The sequence below is a fragment of the Salmo salar genome, chromosome 09, assembly GCF_965601325.2.
Source record: "Salmo salar chromosome 09, fSalSal1, whole genome shotgun sequence".
NCBI classification, from domain to species: Eukaryota; Metazoa; Chordata; class Actinopteri; order Salmoniformes; family Salmonidae; genus Salmo; species Salmo salar.
This window is the reverse complement of record NC_138299.1, coordinates 113852806-113877057: the sequence shown is the minus strand read 5'-3', so window position 1 is coordinate 113877057 and position 24252 is coordinate 113852806. Positions and strand designations below refer to the sequence as shown.

Genomic DNA, 24252 nt, shown 5'->3' with positions numbered 1-24252 from the left:
TTTGTACCCGTTTCCTCCAGCATCTTAAACAAGGTCCTTTGCTGTTGTTCTGGGATTGATTTGCACTTTTCGCACCAAAGTACGTTCATCTCTAGGAGACAGAATGCGTCTCCTTCCTGAGCGGTATGACGGCTGCGTAGTCTCATGGTGTTTATACTTGCGTACTATTGTTTGTACAGATGAACGTGGTACCTTCAGGCATTTGGAAATTGTTCCCAAGGATGAACCAGACTTGTGGTCTACAATTTTTTTTCAGAGGTGTTGGCTGATTTCTTTTGATTTTCTCATGATGTCAAGCAAAGAGGCACTGATTTTTAATGTAGGCCTTGAAATACATCCACAGGTACACCTCCAATTGACTCAAATTATGTAAGTTAGCCTATCAGAAGCTTCTAAAGCCATGACATCATTTTCTGGAATTTTCCAAGCTGTTTAAAGGCACAGTCAACTTACTGAATGTAAACTTCTGACCCACTGGAATTGTGATACAGTGAATTAAGTGAAATAATCTGTCTGTCAACAATTGTTGGAAAAATTACTTGTGTCATGCACAAAGTACATGTCCTAACCGACTTGTCAAAACTATAGTTTGTTAACGAGATATTTGTGGAGTGGTTTAAAAATGAGTTTTAATGACTCCAACCTAAGTGTATGCATACTTCCGACTTCAACTGTATATATATTGATGCCTAATTGGCATGTTGCTAACTGGTCTGCATAAACCAATATATATATATATATATATATATATATATGCTTTTCAGTATTTCTACATCTTTAGATTGTACACCATTTCTCTCACACATGCTTTGTCATCGTACTGCTGTCAATTCTCCTTTTATCTCTTTCTGTGTCAAGTTGTCTGGATGTCCTTTGGGTGTTGGGCCATTATTGATACACACGGGAAACCGTTGAGAGTGAAAAACCCGGCAGTATTGCAGTTCTTGACACAAACCGGTGCGCCTGGCACCTAGTACCATACCGCATTCAAAGGCACTTAAATCTTTTGTCTTGCTCATTCACCCTCTGAATGGCACACATACACAATCCAATTGTCTCAATGATTAAACATCTTTCTTTAACCTGTCTCCTCCCCTTCATCTACACTGATTGAAGTGACATCGATAAGGGATCATAGCCTTCACCTGGATTCACCTGCTCAGTCTATGTCATGGAAAGAGCAGTGTTCCTAATGTTTTGTACACTCTGTGTATATCTTGATCAATATATTGATATGCTGATGTATCTAATAATCTCTCTTTACCTACCTTGTTTGACAGGATAGAGTTGCTCCTTGGCAGGGTTGAGTATATTTGGCTGTTTGGGTAAACCACTGGAAGCTGAGAGAAACACAAAGCAGAAATTACGCTCAACTTATTGAAAGTTTGACATTATCATATTGCAATATCAGATATTTATCCATAAAACCTTAACTATAGGAAATATTCAAAAACATATCACTGAATTGCTTTCATGGTCTCAAACATTAACAAAAGGATGTACAGTGCAACGTTCATAGTTACAAAATATTCAGATAGTTGTGAAAAAGGCCTTACACACTGCGGTTACATTGACCACTCTGGTGAATTTGATGGCTCTTCCTTTGGTCTCATAAGTGACCACACAGTGGTACAGTCCTTGGTAGTGCTCCAACATTACATGGATGACCAGCTTGTCTCCTTTGAACACACGATCGATGTTGAAGTTCCCGAAGGCATTGCACTCCTGCTCAAGGTCAACACAAGAGGGGGAGGGGGGGGGGGGGGGGGGGGGGGGTAGAGCACAGTAGATCACAGGAGGTTGGTGGCACCTTAATTGGGGATGACGGGCTCGTGGTAGTGGCAGGAGTGGAATTAGTGAAATGGTATCAAACACATGATTTCCATGTGTTTATGCCATTCCATGTGCTCTGTTCTGGCCATTATTATGAGGCGTCCTCCCCTCAGCCGCCTCCACTGAAGTAGATCATCCTTAGTAGAAGAGAGGAACCAAAGAGGTCCATTGACCATTTGGTCATGAGGTGTATGTCCTGCCATGCTTTGTTAGAGGTTATATTTGTTAGACCCATTAGCGAGACCAACTCCTTGCCCTTGTGGTTAGAGTTTCCATCCTGCTTGGTACTCAGCATTAAGGAGATGGTTTGGGAGTAAGTCCCTGCGATAGACTGGCATCCTGTTGTATTGTAACGTGTTGTGTTCCACTTTTACAGTAATTTTATTGTCAACTATTTTATAGTTGATTACTCTACAGAATATTCCGTCATGTGTTTCTACACTGGGTACAAATTGACAATCAACATAAAACAAAGACAATACAATTGTTTATACAACGAGTGGGTCTAATCCTGGATGATGATTGGTTGAAACCGCATTCTAGATGGATTTAATACAACTGTGATGGCCAAAACATAAGATATGTTCAGAGAATTCAAAACTTAAAAGGTTGATTTTACTTAGAAGGTTTTAAACTTAACAAAAAACTGTGGCCAAAACATTGGAGAGTCCTCAAATTTTGTAATCAGTGATGAAACCAGTCAAACTTTATAAATCAGTCTTGAAATGGTAATTTACTATTCGGTATCTTAGCTGTAAAATTAACAACAAATGTTCAGCTAACAAATGCAGTAATTTGTTAGACCAGAATGCCTTGAGGTCTACAGTAACATATTGTAAACTGGTATAGCAGCACATTACTGTATGATTTACTGTAAAAAGAAAAATACAGCAATCTGTTACAGTGCTGATTTTCAGGTGTATGGTAATGTTTTTAAAATTCTATAACTGCCTTAATTTTGCTGGACCCCAGGAAGAGTAGCTGCTGCCTTGGCAGCAGGTAATGGGGATCCATAATAAATACAAATATGCGCATATTTTCATATCCCAAAATTTAGACTGCCAAACAGCAAACACCTACTTAGACCCAAACATCTCTTCAAAGGAAGCTACTACATATAGTCCAGTTTGTTACATTCTCTATGAAATTGGCTTTTAAATTATGTGTAATTCAAAATAGTGAGCTTTGAAATGTTGTATACATGTCCATTTTAAAGTGGTTAAAAATCATGACATTTCGTTGACACTAGTATGATAAACCAAAAATATATAAAAATCTCAATCTTGATGGAAATGTATGTAAACTTTTTGAAAATACTAATATTAATAGAACAAAATACTAACAACTCTCAAAACTGATAGGTAGATGGAATTGTGGTGCCTGGCCCAAATTATAACCAAAAACATGTTTATAACCTAGTATACAATCTGACAACAATGTTTTGAACCCTAGGGTATACTGATGATTGCAGTGCTTTTTAATAAGGAACCTATTTTTTTAAATTGTATCAAGTAATACACTTTCTTAGCTGCTATTTGTTTTATGTACAGCATCCAAGTGACAGTACTAGCCATTCTCCCATATGGTAAATTAAATTAATTGTACACAGACAGACCGAGGGTCACCTTACATGGTACCAGGTGACAGAGTGGCTAGTGTTAGGCAGCTTGATGTCCTCCAGGTCAGGGCAGGTTAGGGTCCTGCCCTCCTGTATGGGCGCGATGACTGGGGTGGGAGGTACAGCAGCCTTCACCTCACAGTTAGGGTCCTGGCCACTTGGCAACACCTCCAGACGCACGGCAATCTTGGCACACGATGTCCTGTTTCTGAGAGGGGAAAGTACACACACCATGTTAAAATCAGACAAACTTTGACTTTGTCATAAAAAATGTAAAAAAAGATATTGTAGGTCAGGAGGTTTTGGCTCAGGATATGATGCACCTTCTGACCATCTGACTGATAATGATGATGGGTTCAAAAGAATGACACATTTTTTTATACAAACATCTGCTCATAGACAGGTTTTCTTGGCACTACCGAGCCCAGTCTCCATCCTACCTCAGCATGCAGATGTACTGGCCCGCGTCCTGCATGGTGGTGGGCTGCAGCCAGAGCTTCTCCCTCTCCTTGCTGAGCCTCTGGTCGGGGTGGTGGAAGTCGATGGGCTGTTCCAGGTCCTGACCTGCAGCCACGTGGTACCACACAAGGTTGAGGCCTGCTGCCTGGACCGAGCTGTAGTTGTAGACAGTGGGATGGGAGAAGAGAGGGCACAAAAGCCAGCATGCCTCCCCCTCCATCACCCTCACGGCTCCATCGCCTGACTCGCCCCAGTCGTGGCACTGGATCACTGAGAGGGATAGAGGGATTACTCTAGACAGACAAAAACACACCTCTCTCTCTTGCTTACATTGTACCTCACTTCACATGTTGTATTTAGGAACATTGGGCTTGGAGAAGTGGGATAGGGAGAAGGAGTGAGATGTGGGGCACTCTGCTGATATTGGGGAGCCTCTACTACTGTAGTCCTCATCATATGTTTCTGTAAATGGGTGGAGGTAGGGGGCTATGCTGGGCTGCACGACAGTTTGACGGTAATTCCCCTGTCAGATTCACACAGAGTATAAATCTGACTATTAAAAGAACCCCTGCAAGTTTCTGTTTGCAGAGGTCTACACGCACCACACCGACACACATACACTTTCTTAAACAATACTAACGGGAGATGACATGCACCTGCAAGCTAAAATAAGCTTGTCCCACAAGAATAAACCAGTGATTTAGCTGATATTACATTGATATCAGACGCTCCAACAGATCCATGGAAGATGCCATTTTCATATTCACACGGCTGTAACACATCTGGACAAGAAGAACATCTATGTGAGAATGCTCTTCATTGACTACAGTTTAGCATTCAACACTATTGTTTCCTTCAAGTTTGACACCAAGTTCAGAGCCCTGGGTCTGGACCACACCCTCTGCAACTGGATCCTTGACATCATGAAGGGCAGACCACAGGCTGTGAGGATTGGCAACACCTCCTCCACACTGACACTTAACACAGAGATCCCCCAAGGTTGTGTCCTCAGCCCTCTGCTATACTTCCTTTTCACTCACAACTGTGTGTCTTTGCACGACACAAACTCCATCATCAAGTTTGCTGACGACACCACGGTTGTAGGCCTGATAACCAACAACGACAAGTCAGCCTATAGAGAGGAGGGAAGTGAAATGGTATTGTGGTGCCAGGACAACAACCTCTCCCTTAAGCCAGTAATTGTTAATTGAGGAGGATCCACATCAAATGGACTGCAGTAGAGAGCCAGCAGTTTTATGTTCCTTGGCGTCCACATCACCGAGGACTTGTCATGGACCAACAACACCACTCTTGTCAAGAGGGCACAACAGCGTCTCTACTTCCTAAGGCTGCTGAAGAAATTCAGAATGCCACCCCAGGTCCTCTCCAAAAACTACCGCTGCACCATCGAGAGTGTCCTGACCAGTTAGATCACAGTCTGGTAAAGGAATTGCTCTGTCCAGCATTCTCACATAGGTGTTCCTTTTGTCCAGGTGGGAAAGGGCAGTGTGGACTGCAATAGAGATTGCATCATCTGTGGATCTGTTGGGGTGGTATGCAAATTGGAGTGGGTCTAGGGTTTCTGGGAAAATGGTGTTGATGTGAGCCATGACCAGCCTTTCAAAGCACTTCATGGCTACAGGAGTGCTACGGGTCGGTAGTCATTTAGGCAGGTTACCTTAGTGTTCATGGGCACAGGGACAGGTTGAAAATGTCAGTGAAGACACTTGCCAGTTGGTCAGCACATGCTTGGAGTACACGTCCTGGTAATCTGTCTGGCCCTGCGGCCTTGTGAATGTTGACCTGTTTAAAGGTCTTACTCACATCAGCTACGGAGAGCGTTATCACACAGTCGTCCAGAACAGCTGATGCTGTCATGCATGCTTCAGTGTTGCTTGCCTTCGAAGCGAGCATAGAAGTTATTTAGCTCATCTGGTACGCTCGTGTAACTGGGCAGCTTGCGGCTGTGCTTCCCTTTAATCCACACCTTAACCTGTTGGGGCTAGGGGGCAGTATTTGCACGGCTGGATAAAAAAATGTACCCGATTTAATCTGGTTACTAATCCTACCCAGTAACTAGAATATGCATATACTTATTATATATGGATAGAAAACACTCTAAAGTTTCTAAAACTGTTTGAATGGTGTCTGTGAGTATAACAGAACTCATTTGGCAGGCAAAACTCTGAGACATTTTCTGACAGGAAGTGGATACCTGATGTGTTGTATTACCTTTAAACCTATGCCATTGAAAAACACAGGGGCTGAGGAACATTTTGGCACTTCCTATTGCTTCCACTAGATGTCACCAGCCTTTACAAAGTGTTTTGAGTCTTCTGGAGGGAGATCTGACCGAACAAGAGCCATGGAACGATGATGGCCCATTAGACACCTGGCGCGCGAGTTCATGTTGGGTACCCTCGTTCCAATACGTTATAAAAGAGAATGCATTCGTCCACCTTGAATATTATTCATGTTCTGGTTAAAAAAGGCCCTAATGATTTATGCTATACAACGTTTGACATGTTTGAACGAACGTAAATATATGTTTTCCCCTCGTTCATGAAGTGAAGTCCGGCGGGCTTAGATCATGTGCTAACAAGACGGAGATTTTTGGACATAAATGATGAGCTTTTTTGAACTACATTCGTTATGGACCTGTGATACCTGGAAGTGACATCTGATGAAGAGAATCAAAGGTAATGGATTATTTACATAGTATTTTCGATTTTAGATCTCCCCAACATGACGGCTAGTCTGTATCGCAACGCGTATTTTTCTGGGCGCAGTGCTCAGATTATTGCAAAGTGTGATTTCCCAGTAAGGTTATTTTTAAATCTGGCAAGTTGATTGCGTTCAAGAGATGTAAATCTATAATTCTTTAAATGACAATATAATATTTTACCAATGTTTTCTAATTTTAATTATTTAATTTGTGGTGCTGACTTGACTGCCGGTTATTGGAGGGAAATGATTTCCTCAACATCAATGCCATAGTAAAACGCTGTTTTTGGATATAAATATGAACTTGATAGAACTAAAAATGCATGCATTGTCTAACATAACCTCTCTAGGCTAGGCGGGACGAATTCGTCCCACCTACGTAACAGCCACTGCTATCCTGTGGCGCGATTTTCAAAACCTTAAAAATCCTATTACTTCAATTTCTCAAACATATGACTATTTTACAGCCATTTAAAGACAAGACTCTCGTTAATCTAACCACACTGTCCGATTTCAAAAAGGCTTTACAACGAAAGCAAAACATTAGATTATGTCAGCAGAGTACCAAGCCAGAAATAATCAGACACCCATTTTTCAAGCCAGCATATAATGTCACCAAAACCCAGAAGACAGCTAAATGCAGCACTCACCTTTGATGATCTTCATCAGATGACAACCCTAGGACATTATGTTATACAATACATGCATGTTTTGTTCAATCAAGTTCATATTTATATCAAAAACCAGCTTTTTACATTAGCATGTGACGTTCAGAACTAGCATACCCCCCGCAAACTTCCGGGGAATTCGCTAACAATTTAGCTAACACTCGATATGTCCGATTTTAAAATAGCTTTTTGGTGAAAGCACATTTTGCAATATTCTAAGTACATAGCCCAGGCATCACGGGCTCGCTATTTAGACACCCGGCAAGTTTAGCACTCACCATAATCATATTTACTATTATAAAAGTTTCATTACCTTTTGTTGTCTTCGTCAGAATACACACCCAGGACTGCTACTTCAATAACAAATGTTGGTTTGGTCCAAAATAATCCATCGTTATATCCGAATAGCGGCGTTTTGTTCGTGCGTTCCAGACACTATCCGAAATAGTAAAGAAGTGTCACGCGCATGGCGCAATTCCTGACAATAAAATTCTAAGTATTCCATTACCGTACTTCGAAGCATGTCAACCGCTGTTTAAAATCAATTTTTACGACATTTTTCTCGTAGAAAAGCGATAATATTCCGACAGGGAATCTCCTTTTCGGCAAACAGAGGAAAAAATCCCAAAGGCGGGGGCGGTCGGGGTCACGCGCATAAGCCAGTGTCTCTTGATCGGCCACTTGAGAAAGGCGATAATGTGTTTCAGCCTGGGGCTGGAATGACGACATTCTGTTTTTTCCTGGGCTCTGAGCGCCTATGGACGACGTGGGAAGTGTCACGTTAGAGCAGAGATCCTTAGTAAATGATAGAGATGGAAAAGAAGTTCAACAAATGGTCAGACAGGCCACTTCCTGTAAAGGAATCTCTCAGGTTTTGACCTGCCATTTGAGTTCTGTTATACTCACAGACACCATTCAAACAGTTTTAGAAAATTTAGGGTGTTTTCTATCCATATGTAATAAGTATATGCATATTCTCGTTACTGGGTAGGAGTGGTAACCAGATTAAATCGGGTATGTTTTTTATCCAGCCGTGTCAATACTGCCCCCTAGCCCTAACAGGATAATGTCCTAGGAGTGTCATCTGATGGAGATTGTAAAAGGTTAGTGCATCATTTTAGCTGGTTTTATGGTTTTGGTGACCCTGTCTTTGAATTGACAAAACATTACACACAACTCTTGTAAATGTACTGTCCTAACATACTCTAAATTTATGCTTTCGCCGTAAAACCTTTTTGAAATCGTAAAACGTGGTTAGATTAAGGAGATGTTTATCTTTCAAAGGGTGTAAAATAGTTGTATGTTTGTAAAATTTGAATTTTGACATTTATTTGGATTCAAATTTGCCGCTCTTGAAATGCACCTGCTGTTGATGGAGTGCACCACGGGTGGGACGCTTGCGTCCCACCTAGCCCATAGAGGTTAAAACACACACACACACACACACACACACACACACACACACAGTGACACTTATGTTGACCGTATTACTGCCACACCGGCGGTCACGAGTCATGATGGCAGTCAAATTCCGTGTGACCGTTTAGTCATGGTAATTAGGCTTCTCCAAGCTCTAATGCTGCTGATGGTTATTAGTTGTCTACCAAATGTGCTAACTACCTGGTACACAGCACTCTATTGTCCCTCTAATCACTCTGTGAGCAATGCAAATGTAATCAAAAATCTAATCAAACACTTCATGAGAGACCATGAGCTCATGTTGCGCAACATTTCTATAGGCTATGCAATTGTGTGAGAAAACAGAATTTTTATGGATTCTATTAGAAAGAGCAGGATCCCATCAGCTTTCTATAGGCTAGGCCTACTATTTATCAATTCTTATAATATTAAGCACATTGCTTCACTTTACAACAGGAGTATAGCCTACCTGGCTGGCATAAAAATGAACCACGGGAAAAGCGTCCTCCATTTGCTATTTAAGTGCATAGATGACACTTTTTTCCCATGCCCTTGTTCCAAGACAGGTGCATGATAATGGTCCATTCTAAATCAAAACTAATTTCACACATATATTACTTAGTATATGTGAAGACAATATTAAATTAAGAATAGTCTGATGGGTGACAATATTATCTATCACTTGTGGATTATGTATTATCACTTGTGAATGATGCCCAGCTTGTGCAGTAAGGCAAGGAACAGCGCAAGCCTTTTTTTTGCAACTTTTTCAAATCATAGTCACACACCTCATGTAGCCTAGCCCATAGGCCTATATGTTTTGATAAGGTTTGTATCACAACTAAAGTGGCCAAATAATTCCTGAAAATTAAGCAGATTAATCTGCTTTATAACTGGTGTAGAGCCTAAGAGGCATACATAGGCCGCACGTGAGTTTCACAATTGGGGAAGATCATTTTCACCATAAAAATGCACATTTTTAATAAGCATTACATGCATAATCGCATTTGTCTTCACTTTCGAGAACAGTGTTTTCCCGCTAATTGATTGTATTTTGGAACTATTTTTTTTTCTTGCACAGAAGGACAAGTTGACCAGTAGCATAGGTCAACTTTTGATCTATGGGGGATAGTCAACTCAGCAAAAAAAGAAACGTCCCTTTTTCGGGACCCTGTCTTTCAAAGATAATTCGTAAAACTCCAAATAACTTCACAGATCTTCATTGTAAAGGGTTTAAACACTGTTTCCCATGCTTGTTCAATGAACCATAAATAATTAATGAACATGCACCTGTGGAACGGTCGTTAAGACACTAACAGCTTACAGACGGTAGGCAATTAAGGTCACAGTTATGAAAACGTAGGACACTCAAGAGGCATTTCTACTGACTCTGATAAAGAAAAATGCCCAGGGTCCCTGCTCATCTGTGTGAACATGTCTTAGGCATGCTGCAAGGAGGCATGAGGACTGCAGATGTGGCCAAGGCAATAAATTGCAACGTTCGTACTATGAGACGCGTAAGACAGCGCTACAGGGAGACAGGATGGACAGCTGATCGTCCTCACAGTGGCAGAACACGTGTAACAACACCTGCACAGGATCAGTACATCCGAACATCACACCTGCGGGACAGGTACAGGATGGCAACAACAATTGCCTGAGTTACATCAGGAACGCACAATCCCTCCATCAGTGCTCAGACTGTCCGCAAAAGGCTGAGAGAGGCTGGACTGAGGGCTTGTAGGCCTGTTGTAAGGCAGGTGCTCACCAGACATCACCGGCAACAACGTCGCCTATGGGCACAAACCCACCATTGCTGGACCAGACAAGACTGGCAAAAAGTGCTCTTCACTGACGAGTCGCGGTTTGGTTTTACCAGGGGTGATGGTCGGATTCGCGTTTATCGTCGAAGGAATGAGCGTTACACCGAGGCCTCGACTTGGAGGTGGATGGTCCGTCATGGTCTGGGGCAGTGTGTCACAGCATCATCGGACTGAGCTTGTTGTCATTGCAGGCAATCTCAATGCTGCGTTACAGGGAAGACATCCTCCTCCCTCATGTGGTACCCTTCCTGCAGGCTCATCCTGACATGACCCTCCAGCATGACAATGCCACCAGCCATACTAATCGTACTGTGCGTGATTTCCTGCAAAACAGGAATGTCAATGTTTTGCCATGGCCAGTGAAGAGCCCGGATCTCAATCCCATTGAGAACGTCTAGGACCTGTTGGATCGGAGGGTGAGGGCTAGGGCCATTCCCCCCAGAAATGTCTGGCAACTTGCAGGTGCCTTGGTGGAAGAGTGGGGTAACATCTCACAGCAAGAACTGGCAAATCTGGTGTAGTCCATGAGGAGGAGATGCACTGCAGTACTTAATGCAGCTGGTGGCCACACCAGATACAGACTGTTACTTTTGATTTTGACCCCCCCCCCCTTTGTTCAGGGACACATTATTCAATTTCTGTTAGTCACATGTCTGAACTTGTTCAGTTTATGTCTCAGTTGTTGAATCTTATGTTCATACAAATATTTACACATGTTAAGTTTGCTGAAAATAAACGCAGTTGACAGTGAGAGGATGTTTCTTTTTTGCTGAGTTTAGATAGGCTAGTGCTTTTGCTGTTCGTTAGGCCTAGTCATCTTGTTGGCTGATGAAAAGTAGGCTATATGTGGACAGTTCTAACATCTTCAATATGCACCTCGGAATTCGTTAAGAGGGACGCACACAGTTGCTTCCCTGATGTGTCTGTCTTCATTCACTTGTAGCCTATTTCTTAGCTGAAATGCTAAGGGCATTGGCTACATCTTAGAGAGCCATGTGAGTGAGAGGTGCTTTGGAGCACGGCAGCTGGAAGAAGGGAATTATAATTATATTCAGCCCAACGGCACAACGGCCACTTTGGCAGCAAAATGGATGGATTTTTTTTAAGGGGGCATTATGGCCACACAAGGGGGATGCCACTGGGAAATTCGAGGCCTGGTGAGAATATTATCAAGTACTTGTCAAATTGTGAATGAGAGACTGATGAAGTGTGTGCAGCTTGACACTTTAAAATAATCATCATTAGAGTCCATCACTCAGCCTTAGAATGTATTAAAAATCAAATATATAGCTCAACGTTTGTTTCACAACTGAAGTTTAATAAATAACTATAAATTAAGCATATAGGAGGACCAGTTACTTTGTTAACCGCTTAACACAGAATAGCCACATGTGCGCATATCCTTAGCTTAATAAAATATTATGTTCAATTGTATTCTTCATACTGTGAAATAATAAAAATAATGTCATGGAATTCTAAGCAAATCTTGTCTGCTAAATTAACTAGTTTAGCCCACAGCCATATCAGGGCCTAACTTAAGGACAACTCAGAGTATGCTATTCTGTTATTCTGAAATAGACTAAATTTTCTTCATATTATGTTTTTTTTAGACCTGTCCAAAGTAAATAATGGATTTAGTGTGATGGTGTAGGCTATATTAAATTGATTTATTAGACTTTTTAAAATGTAGATATCCAAAGGTCTGCATCATTGGCTTGTGGAAGCCAGGAGATGCTAAACATGTTTATGTTAATTAATGGTCAATTACCGTGAGACCGGCAGTTATTTGCTTGACAATCACCAGCTGACAAAATCTCATGACTGCCACAGCCCTACACACACCCATACAGACATAGAAACATCCACACACCCCCAAACACAGACATTCATGCTAGAAACATATCACAACTGCTGCTACCAGACTCTTACTGTTATTGCTAAATACTGCACAATTTAAACTCTTGCCTACTAATCCCACCTTCCCCAAAACACATGTAAATATTGGACTATATCAATTGTGCCTTCCTGTATTATACTATTCTGCTGAGCTATTTACTTTACGTTTGTATTCTTATCTTTTATTTTTTCTTGTTGTTGTTGCATTGTCGAGAAGGAACCTGCAAGTTAGCATTTCATTGGACGTTGTACACTACAGGTCAAAAGTTTTAAAACACCTACTCATTCAAGGGTTTTTCTTTTTTTTTTACTATTTTCTACATTGTAGAATAATAGTGAAGACATAAAAACTATGAAATAACACATATGGAGTCATGTAGTAAACAAAAAAGTGTTAAACAAATCGAAATATATTTTCTATTTGAGATTCTTCAAATTGCCACCCTTTGCCTTATAGCTTTCCCTTTGCCTTATAGCTTTCCCTGTGGCTCAGTTGGTAGAGCATGGTGTTTGCAGCACCAGCATGGTGTGTGCAACGCCAGGGTTGTGGGTTCGATTCCCACAGGGGGCCAGTACAAAAAAATGCATGAAATGAAACGTAATGTAAGTCGCTCTGGATAAGAGTGTCTGCTAAATGACTAAAATGTAAATGTAATGACAGCTTTGCACACTCTTGGCATTTTCTCAACCAATTTCATGAGGTAGTCACCTGGAATGCATTTCAATTTCTTGTTAACCTGTTAGGGCTAGGGGGCAGTATTGACACGGCTGGATAAAAAACGTACCCGATTTAATCTGGTTACTACTCCTGCCCAGTAACTAGAATATGCATATAATTATTGGCTTTGGATAGAAAACACCCTAAAGTTTCTAAAACTGTTTGAATGGTGTCTGTGAGTATAACAGAACTCAAATGGCAGGTCAAAACCTGAGAAGATTCTGTACAGGAAGTACCCTGTCTGACCATTTCTTGAAGTTCTTTGCCATCTCTATCAATTACAAAGGATCTCTGCTATAACGTGACACTTCCTACGGCTCACATGGTCTCTCAGAAGGCGGCAAAAAGTTGAATCGTGGCTTTGCAGGCTCTGGCTGAAAAAAAGTAGCGCGTTTGGGTAGTGGCTGGTTACAGTACTGTGAGACTCAGGCTCGTGCCCGCGTCGACCGAAAGCTTTCTTTTCCTTTGTCTGTTTACCTAAAAGGATATTCCCGGTCGGAATATTATCGCTTTCTTTCTAGAAAAATGGCATAAAAATGGATTTTAAACAGCGGTTGACATACTTCGAAGTACGGTAATGGAATATTTAGATTTTTTTTGTCACGAATTGCGCCATGCTCGTAACCCTGATTTACCATTTCGGATAGTTTCTGGAACGCACGAACAAAACGCCGCTATTCGGATATAACGATGGATTATTTGGGACCAAACCAACATTTGTTATTGAAGTAGCAGTCCTGGGTGTGCATTCTGACGAAGACAACAATAGGTAATCAAACTTTTGTAATAGTAAATCTGAATTTGGTGAAGGCTAAACTTGCCGGGTGTCTAAATAGCTAGCCCGTGATGGCTGGGCTATGTACTTAGAATATTGCAAAATGTGCTTTCACCAAAAAGCTATTTTAAAATCGGACATATCGAGTGCATAGAGGAGTTCTGTATCTATAATTCTTAAAATAATTGTTATGTTTTTTTGTGAACGTTTATCGTGAGTAATTTAGTAAATTGTTAGTAAATTCCCCGGAAGTTTGCGGGGGTATGCTAGTTCTGAACGTCACATGCCAATGTAAAAAGCTGGTTTTTGATATAAATATGAACTTGATTGAACAAAACATGCATGTATTGTATAACATAATGTCCTAGGGTTGTCATCTGATGAAGATCATCAAAGGTTAGTGCTGCATTTAGCTGTGGTTTGGGTTTTTGTGACATTATATGCTAGCTTGAAAAATGGGTGTCTGATTATTTCTGGCTGGGTACTCTGCTGACATAATCTAATGTTTTGCTTTCGTTGTAAAGCCTTTTTGAAATCGGACAGTGTGGTTAGATTAACGAGAGTCTTGTCTTTAAATAGCTGTAAAATAGTCATATGTTTGAGAAATTGAAGTAATAGCATTTCTAAGGTATTTGAAAATCACGCCACTGGATTAGACTGGCTGTTGCGTAGGTGGGACGAATTCGTCCCGCCTAGCCCAGAGAGGTTAAACGTTAATTTGTGGAATTTCTTTCCTTCTTAATGCGTTTCAGCCAATCAGTTGTGTTGTGACAAGGTAGGGGGGTATACAGAAGATAGCCCTATTTGGTAAAATACTAAATCCATATCATGGCAAGAACAGCTCAAATAAGGAAAGAGAAATGACAGTCCATCATTACTTTAAGACATAAAGGTCAGTCAATACGGAAAATGTCAAGAACTTTTAAAGTTTCTTCAAGTGCAATCGCAAAAACCATCAAGCGCTATGATGAAACTGGCTCTCATGAGGACCGCCATAGGAATGGAAGACTCAGAGTTACCTCTGCTGCAAAGGATAAGTTCATTAGAATTACCAGCCTCAGAAATTTCAGGTCAAATAAATGCTTCAGAGTTCAAGTAACAGACACATCTCATCATCAACTGTTCAGAAGAGACTGAATCAGGCCTTCATGGTCGAATTGCTGCAAATAAACCACTATGGTGGATCTAGGCATGTAGGCAGTAACTTAGGCAGATGAGTGTATAGCGTGAGTGTATAGCGCGTATGTTATTGTGTGTGTGTATGCATGTGTCAATGTTTGTGTTGCTTCACAGTCCCCGCTGTTCCATAAGGTGTATTTTTATCTGTTTTTTTTTATAAATTTTACTGCTTGCATCAGTTCCCTGATGTGAAATAGAGTTCCACGTAGTCATGGCTCTATGTAGTACTGTGCGCCTCCCATAGTATTTTCTGGACTTGGGGACTGTGAAGAGACCTCTGATGGCACGTCTTGTGGGGTATGCATGGGTGTCCGAGCTGGGTGCTAGTACTTTAAACTTTTAAGCCAGCTCGGTACCTACAGCTTGTCAACACCTCGTACAAAAACAAGTAATGAGGAAGTCAATCTCTCTTCCACTTTGAGCCATGAGAGATTGACATGCATGTCATTAATGTTAGCTCTCCGTGTACTTCTAAGGGCCAGCTGTGCTGCCCTGTTCTGAGCCAACTGCAATTTTCCCAAGTCCCTCTTTTGGCACCTGACCACACGACTGAACAGTAGTCCAGTTGCGACAAAATCAGGGCCTGTAGGACCTGCCTTGTTGATAGTGTTGTTAAGAAGGCAGAGCAGCGCTTTATTATGGACAGACTTCTCCCCATCTTAGCTATTGTTGTATCAATATGTATTGACCATGACAGTTTACAATCCACGGTTACTCAAAGCAGTTTAGTCACCTCAACTTGCTTAATTTCCACATTATCTATTACAAGATGTAGTTGAGGTTTAGGGTTTAGTGAATGATTTGTCCCAAATACATTGCTTTTAGTTTTGCAAATATTTAGGACTAACTTATTCCTTGCTACCCATTCTGAAATGAACGTTTTGCAGTCATTTCCGTCGCTGTAGTAGCTGACGTGTATAGTGTTGAGTCATCCGCATACATAGACACACTGGCCTTGCTCAAAGCCGTCGTTAGTAAAGATTGAAAAAAGCAAGGGGCCTAAACAGCTACCCTGGGGAATTCCTGCTTCTACCTGGATTATACTTGAGAGGCTTCCATTAAAGAACACCCTCTGTGTTCTGTTAGACAAGTAACTCTTTATACACATTATAGCAGGGGGTGTAAAGCCATAACTCATATGTTTTTCCAGCAGCAGACTATGAGCGATAATGTCAAAAGCTGCACTGAAGTCTAACAAGACAGCCCCTATAATAATTTGATCATCAATTTCTCTCAGCCAATCATCAGTCATTTGTGTAAGTGCCGTGCTTGTTGAGTGTCCTTCACTATATGCATGCTGAAGGTCTTGTGAAATAGCATTGTATCTGGTCAAACACAATTTTTTCCAGAAGTTTACTAAGGGTTGGTAACAGGCTGATCGGTTGGCTATTTGAGCCAGTAAGGGGGGCTTTACTATTCTTGGGTAGCGGAAAGACTTTAGCTTCCCTCCAGGCCAGAGGGCACACACTTTCTAGTAGGCTTAAATTGAAGATGTGGCAAATAGGAGTGGCAATATCGTCCGTTATTATCCTCATAATTTTCCATCCAGATTGTCAGACCCCGGTGGCTTGTTATTGTTGATAGTATTTTTAAACAGCTTCTAAACAGCTTCTACCTCCAAGCCATGACTCCTGAACATCTGATCAAATGGCTACCCAGACTATTTGAATTGCCTCCCCCTCTCTTTTACACTGCTGCTACTCTCTGTTATTATCTATGCATAGTCACTTTAATAACTACATGTACATATTACCTCAACTAACCGGTGTCCCAGCATACTGACTCTGTACGGGGACCCAGTACAGAGCCTCGCTATTAGCCTCGCTATTGTTATTTTACTGCTGCTCTTTAATTATTTGTTAGTTTTATTTCTTTTTGGGGGGATATTTTTCTTAAAACACCTGTTGTAATTCGGCGCATGTGACAAATAAAATTTGATTTTTGATTTGATCTCTGTGAAATATGACTTCAGGTGTCACTGGTGTTGAATTTCCACCACAATATGTTAGAGAAAGATCACACTGAATGATTCAGAACATGAACAATCATTTGTCTTGGTAAATTGTATTTTATAACATAAGGAATTGAAAATTCATCACCAAAGAGCGTTTTCACCCACTTGTTTGCAGCAGCAGGCAGGTTACAACAAGCTAAAACCAACTGATGAAATCACTGGCGACCGATATACTTGCACATAATTTGTGCAGAAGTAGAGAGATGTGGGTTTATTTTTACTACTTTCTCACTGTCTATCGGAGTATGCGTCTGTGTTTGCCCCTGGTCCCCAGTGCCCCTGTTTCATACAGTAGCAAGTGAGTCATGCTACCAGAAGACAGGTCGCAGGAGACAATGTTCGCGAATGGATTTAAAATATTGATAAGTGGCAGTTGGGACATCGGGTGTCACGAAATGTTGACCCTGAGGACCTGCATATTCGCGCTTTAAATGGAGCTTTTTTCTCAATATAAGTACCTGGGTGTCTGAGTAGATGACAAGTTATCCTTCGTAACGCATATAAAAAATATGACTAAGAAGCTAAGATCCAAGATTGTTTTTTATATCGAAATAAATCATGTCTTAGTATTAAAAATAGGATAAAGATTGTTCAAGCAATGCTTCTCCCTGTTTTGGATTTTGGTGAAATTGTTTACATACATGCGGCAACCTCTGTTTTAAAACCCTTGGACGCAGTCTACCATTCCGCAATACGTTTAATCACAGGGGACCATTTTAGGACTGATCATTGTCGTTTGTATAAAAATGTGGGATAGACCTCTCTGTCTGTAAGAGAGCTACATTCTCTTTTATTTATTTACAAAGCAATCTTACAGAAACTCCCTCCATATGTAACTTCATTAATTAAGATAAGAATAATAAGTTACCAAACCTGTTCACATGAATGGATAACACTAGAGATCCCTTCAGTCTCCACAGATTTAGGAAAATCCATGTTTAGTTTTTTTGCCCCTAATTTGTGGAACAATACACAGAGTTCACTACAGCTAGATGTACTGGTGCCACTCATTATTGATTGAGGACCTGAATGTCATTGCTTTTATTCAATGTTTATTTTTGTTAATTGTGTGCTGAATTATATTGTTTTATACACGTATATATGTTTTAATATTCAGTTTTTATTGTAATGTGTACAAGGCTCTCTTGTAAAATAGATTTTTAATCTCAGTGTGACTCCCTGTTTAAATAAAGGTTAAATAAAATAAATTAAAACCATTTTTTTTTTTTTTTTAATTGTCAAAAATGATTATTTTGGCCAAAACACTTGCAAACTCAAGTGATCACTATCGAACACAACAGCGAGTGGACACTCAATAAAGGTCTTAGGGGCCAAGTGTTCGGTTTGGGATTCAGCCAGAGAATGTGGTCATTCAACCAGAAACATAACGGGCCTGTCAACCTATTCTCGAATTCCCAATGTCAAGTCAACCTCAAGCTAGTCCTGCATCGGGTTGGATACCCACGGTTCCCCCGGGGTGAATCAGCTGGCGGATGGAATGAAAACATTATTTCAATCCGTGAGTCAGCTCGCGGTTCAGAACAATTACATTGCAGGTCGGAAACATTTAAAATCAAGATAAGGCTACCAGCCAGACACGCATTTATAGTGTGTATAGGATGGTGTGACGTTCGTCGTAAGGAGTAGACCAAGGTGCAGCGTGTTGAGTGCTCATGATAAATATTTATTATTAACTCAGAACACTATACAAAAACAATGAAAGACGAACGTCACGTTCTGCAGGCTTCACTGAGCAATACAAAAACAAGATCCCAGAACCCCAGGCGGGAAAAACCCCTACTTAAGTATGATCTCCAATTAGAGACAACGAGGACCAGCTGCCTCTAATTGGAGATCATCCCAAACAAAACCAACATAGAAATACAAAACTAGAACATGAACATAGAAATACAAAAACATAGAAAAACACCCCGTCAAACCCTGACCTACTCTACCATAGAAAATAACATCTTACTATGGTCAGGACGTGACAAATGGGGAACTGTCCCTTATTTGTGTGGTGCTAAAACTTTTTAATTTGGCCACGCTCAGAGTTTATGTTCCTTCTCCCCATGTGAGAATATGACACGTTGCCAAGTTTAGTTTCCTGGATAGCCTAGCTCACGCGAAAATGGCTATCGTAGAACTAACCGGATAAATAAAAAGAAAAGGATATTGTGGTAAGGGAAACAGGTGCTGCGCGAGTGAAATCCCCAGTTTGGAAGGTCAACAAAGAGGAAGATGGATACATAGGTCTATCTGCTTGCACTTTGTGTAGGCTATTTGTTTTCCATAATTCGGTCAACTTTCAGTTAATTATTACATTAATTCGGGCATATGCAGGCCATAGAAAGTGTAAACCGGTGCAGGTAGTAATTTGAGTAGCCTACTAAATAAATGTAGCTTATTTTTGCAGCCTATATTTGATTCTGGGAATAGTTTGTTTAAGTTGTAGTGTGTTTAAGTTGTAATTAGGCCTAAACCTTTTTATTATCTAAACAATATTGAATGTAAAGATATTGTTTTGTTAGGTTGGCTATAGGCTTTCATTGGGTAAGAAGGCTAATTAAAAATCAGAATCACCATTATTCGCCAGGTACATTTGCACACTCACAATTGTACTTTGTGATAAAGGCAATTTTTGTGATTTGAGTGACGCATCACATTGTGAAAATAAAAATATATAGTTCTTAATTCATGGCATGGTTTCCTTTTATCAAATGTTGAATAGACATGAATTCATGCAGGGAAGGGGAATAGTAATAATAGCCTAATAGTATTAATTATAATAAAGCCTACTACTGTGAAGTCACAAATACAATTAATTAAAATGATGTCATATGGCAGGTAAAGGATCGGCTCTCGAAAACAATCCTATGCGAGTGGGTCGGGTTGCAGAGAAAAATCTGTCCTGATGGGTAGGGTTCCGAACTGATGTGGCCGGCATGAGGTGGGTGCGACTCCAAAAAACAGACCTGTGCAGGACTCTACCCCCTACACACATAGTTATGGGATAGTTTGGGAAGGGCTGGATAGGTGTAATAAATATGGTGTGAACTCCATTTAGCAAAGTGGAGCTATTCTTATATTCATATCCAATATTTTATCATCTACATGAATTGCCTACGGGGGGAACTAGGGGTCATATTCGGAGTGTAGCATAATACTGACCAATCAAAATCTCCTTGTCTGAACTATCCCTCACCTGAGTGGACACTGGATGGAGTGGTGGCTGGAGTAGCCCCGCCTACTCCCACCATGGCAACTGAGAGAGACAGGAGAGCTGTGATGAAGAGAGCCCTGAGGAGGGAGAGGGAAATCATTACCATATGTCTGCCTCGATCTCTACAATAACTCAGCTATTAATTATACAAATATTGATTTAGCACTCAGTCAGTTCTGTCAAACTTTGGAGGGGGTTGAGGGAAAGAGAAAAAATGATGGGACAGGGTCATAGTAAAGGCAGACGAGGGAGAGAGAGAGAGAAGAGTTGACGGGAAAGAGAGAGAGAGACATGGAAGGAGACAGAAAGAGACACAGAGATGCAGGGAAGGAGACTACATCAGGATTGTGAGAGAGAAAGGAAGAAATAAGTGGAGGGAAGGAGAGAGTAAAGAGAGAAGAGGCGGAAAGGAGAGAAGGGGGATATCAAATGATGGTGATCTGCCACGCATGAAAGGACTGAGATAGGTAATGACAGGTAGTGGCTCCCTGGAAGCACATATGGGTGCCTCCACATTGATCACCGCTTTTTACTGCAACAGCACAGAGGGAGATGAACAAGAGGCTGCCTTCTGCCCAAAGTCTCTGTGCCACACTATCACTGACTAAGGCACTAAAGAGAAATTGGCATGGCCTTGGCTTGGTCTGCCTATCCAGATACATTGGCACTGAACAGAGATGCTGAATTAAATACACACAGACACTTAGGGCGCAATTCAATCAAACCCACTTTGCAGTATTTAGAGCATAGCTCTTGATTCCCATGGTGACATAAAATCACAGATTTTTCTATACTCTTACAAAACAAAGTGCTATCTAGAACCTAAAAGTGTTCGTTGGCTGTCCCCATAGGAGAAACCTTTTTGGTTCCAGGAAGAACCCCTTTGGGTTCCATGTACAACTCTTTCCACAGAGGGTTCTACCTGAAACCAAAAAGGATTCTACCAGGAACCAAAAAGGGTTCTCCTCTGGGGACAGCCGAAGTACACTTTTGGAACAATTTTTTCTAAAAGTGTACTGTAAAATGTACAACAACAACCAGGTAGACTACCCACATACTGTATAGATACAGTTGTCAGAATAAAAAGTGTGCATGCATGAGCATTAGTTTGTAATTAAAGAAACTGTTGAGGTGGTTTTGATTGAATTCCAGACAGACACAGTGACACGTGGAAGAGGAATATTAGAAACACAGCGATGAAGATGAGGTCTCTATGACCATGGCACAAAACATGGTCAAATATAAACACAGATACACTGAATGTAACATAAAAAACCCCAAAAAGAACGTTAAACTCACACAGATGTGTAATCTGAAAACAGATGTTTATCTTATTACTAAATGACATATTGGTTTTCTTACCCTGTAAGCAGTCTATGGACAAGGTAAGGAAACCAATATATAGGCCTAATTGTGAAACTTGGGTGAACCATCTCTTTCAACTTTGAACTATCCCTTTAAACTCACTTCAGTTAATTCTCAAAAGCAACATATGCTGACTTGTGTAAAATAAAGTTAGGTTATTTCATTTGATGTACAATACCATTTTGGACGCAACAGCATTTTAATTTTAGGTTAACAGCAATTTAACTCAAAACCACTCTCTTCTGCTTGTGTCACAAATGACTGCTTTAGTATCCAATTTTCTGGAAACATTCCCAATGCTGCCTGAATTGGCATAGAATTTCTCATAATCATTCAACCATGGGATCGAAAGGGAGAAGTTTTCTAATGAGTCACGAAATTACTTAAAAGGGGACGTATTCTAGGCTAATTCAGGCAGCATACATTAATTGATTCTGCTTCCACAAAAGAGCACTCATTATGTGTTTGAAAGAAAATCTCATTATCCGCTATGATCGATATCACGCTCTTCTTGTGTCCTCTGGCAAACTCGGAAAACAACGAGACATACGCCAAAATGTTTAAGCAGGTCCGATCAGAATCTGATGGAGAAGAGGACGGTCTTTCTGTCAAAACTGACAAACTGTATGAAAATGCATAAATGAAAATAATTACAATAGATGTACAGAGATTTCTCTGCTTGCAGTGTATGGGAAAATCATTATTTCTTGAATTGTTTGGATTATAGGCTAAAAGTGGATAAAAAGCAAACTATAGGCTGCATGCAACTAGTACTGCAACAGTGCAAAATGCGTAATAAACGAATGAATAGGTTGAGGTGATACTTACATCTCCACAAGTCCACCGGTTCACTCTGTAGCGCTGAAGACGGCAACGGGAACGCGGACACCCCGGGCAGGGCAGAGTGGCTGTCGCAGGGTGAGGAGACAGTCGGCTGCAGCTGAGTCAGACAAACTTACGATCAGAGAGGAACGAGGGACACGGCGGCCGTGCCAGTACCGGGTTTGTTTTACAGTACCATTCACCACTGGACCATAAATCATATGACAAACGACAACCACACGGTCTTAGGAATCCTTCCAATCAAAGCAACACAGTCGAGCACCCTCGAGATACGGCTCAGTAGTAGGCTAGAGTATATTACACATAAAACGTAACCTACCTGTCCGTTTGACGAATGACTGCCAGCCGTCGTAAACTACTTAGAGGTTCTGCGATATGCAAATCTCAGTGAGCCCCCGTTCGATGTCCCAGGTGCCACTTGTAATTTACTTTAAATGACACTCCTCGCATTTTTGTTGCTGGATTTAGGAGTAGATAAAGCCACCAACAAAGTTAATATTTCAGTAAGCTATTGGATAACTCAATCAGACACCAATCTTTCTTATAGACTTCAACATAAACTGCGTTATCGGTTTACAGTTACAAGTGCTACGTGCCAAGTGCTACGACAACATATTTACATTTAAGGAAATAAATAATTCAATGATTTTAGATGTTTCATAGAGCTATGCTTATTGAAATGAGGAAGGAAGTGAATCTTGTACGATAAAGTTCAACTCCTCCCTCTACGGAAAACCCAAGTTGCGAAATCTCCAATATAGGCGTTTTTTCGTCGATTGAGCAGTGACTGCAGTCTATGGGTATTTCTCAATTTTAGTTGCCGTTTCAGCCTTGTATCAGCAGGTAGGGGTCAATCTGCTACGGTTTTCACAAAAATGTGATCACAATAGATGAGTCTAAGTTAATATATTGCATTTAATGGGGGGGAAGATCAGCCTCAAACTATTAATGCATAGAGAAATCTGTCATGGATAGGGATGGGTATTTTACCTTTTTTGACTGTACACGCATGATTAGAACAAGGGTGGCTGAAACTGGAAAAAATATGTGCACATTTATCTTTATGCCAACAGTGAGCAACAATGCCTAATTTATCATAACCATTACATATAACAAATCCTAATTGTTAAATTGCTTCATAAATATTCAGTCAATAAAAAAAACGTTTTTATTCCGTCCTTAATGAGATCCCAAAACAACAACTGATCTGACATAATTGTTCTTTAAGTACCCACGGACTATTCCAACTGTTTGGATTACAGAAATATTGTTTCATTATCCAATCTTGGATGTCACAGCACTACAAATTCTCTTTCTGTTGTAACAAATGGGATTTTTAACTTCCATTTCTGCAGAGTGGGAGAGAGGGAGTTTCTGCAGGTATTTATGACCGTCATAAAATGGCCAACTTCACCCCTCTCCTCTTCTGCGGGAGAGAGGGGGCGCTGTAGAGCAGGCCCACTCTAACGTGATCCTTCAGATCTTCACAGGAGAGTAATGACAGTCCCACTCTGGTGGATTTAACTTGGAAGGATCCTGCAAGTTGCAACCCACCATAAGAATGAACCTCGGATGTCCTGGTTTGTGGATCAGCGTAGCAGTACCCCCCCTGGTGGTTTACCCTGGTAGGCTTTCTTACAGCTGCAAACCACCACAAGAATGGCCAGGGGATGTCCTGGTTGGTGATCTCCGTAG

At 40.9% G+C, this 24252-nt stretch overlaps 1 protein-coding gene across 1 annotated transcript in view; it reads right to left on the bottom strand.

Moving 5' to 3' along the window:
• il1rap (interleukin 1 receptor accessory protein) overlaps nucleotides 1-23220 on the bottom strand; it is a 34236-nt gene extending 11016 nt beyond the window's left edge. Inside the window, 7 exon segments of the mRNA NM_001123552.1 lie at nucleotides 1269-1340; nucleotides 1557-1725; nucleotides 3464-3659; nucleotides 3892-4180; nucleotides 20332-20426; nucleotides 22543-22654; nucleotides 22877-23220. Coding sequence (NP_001117024.1) covers nucleotides 1269-1340; nucleotides 1557-1725; nucleotides 3464-3659; nucleotides 3892-4180; nucleotides 20332-20426; nucleotides 22543-22544 — 823 coding nt within the window. The 5' untranslated portion in view covers nucleotides 22545-22654; nucleotides 22877-23220.
• Between the last annotated feature and the right edge of the window lie 1032 nt (nucleotides 23221-24252).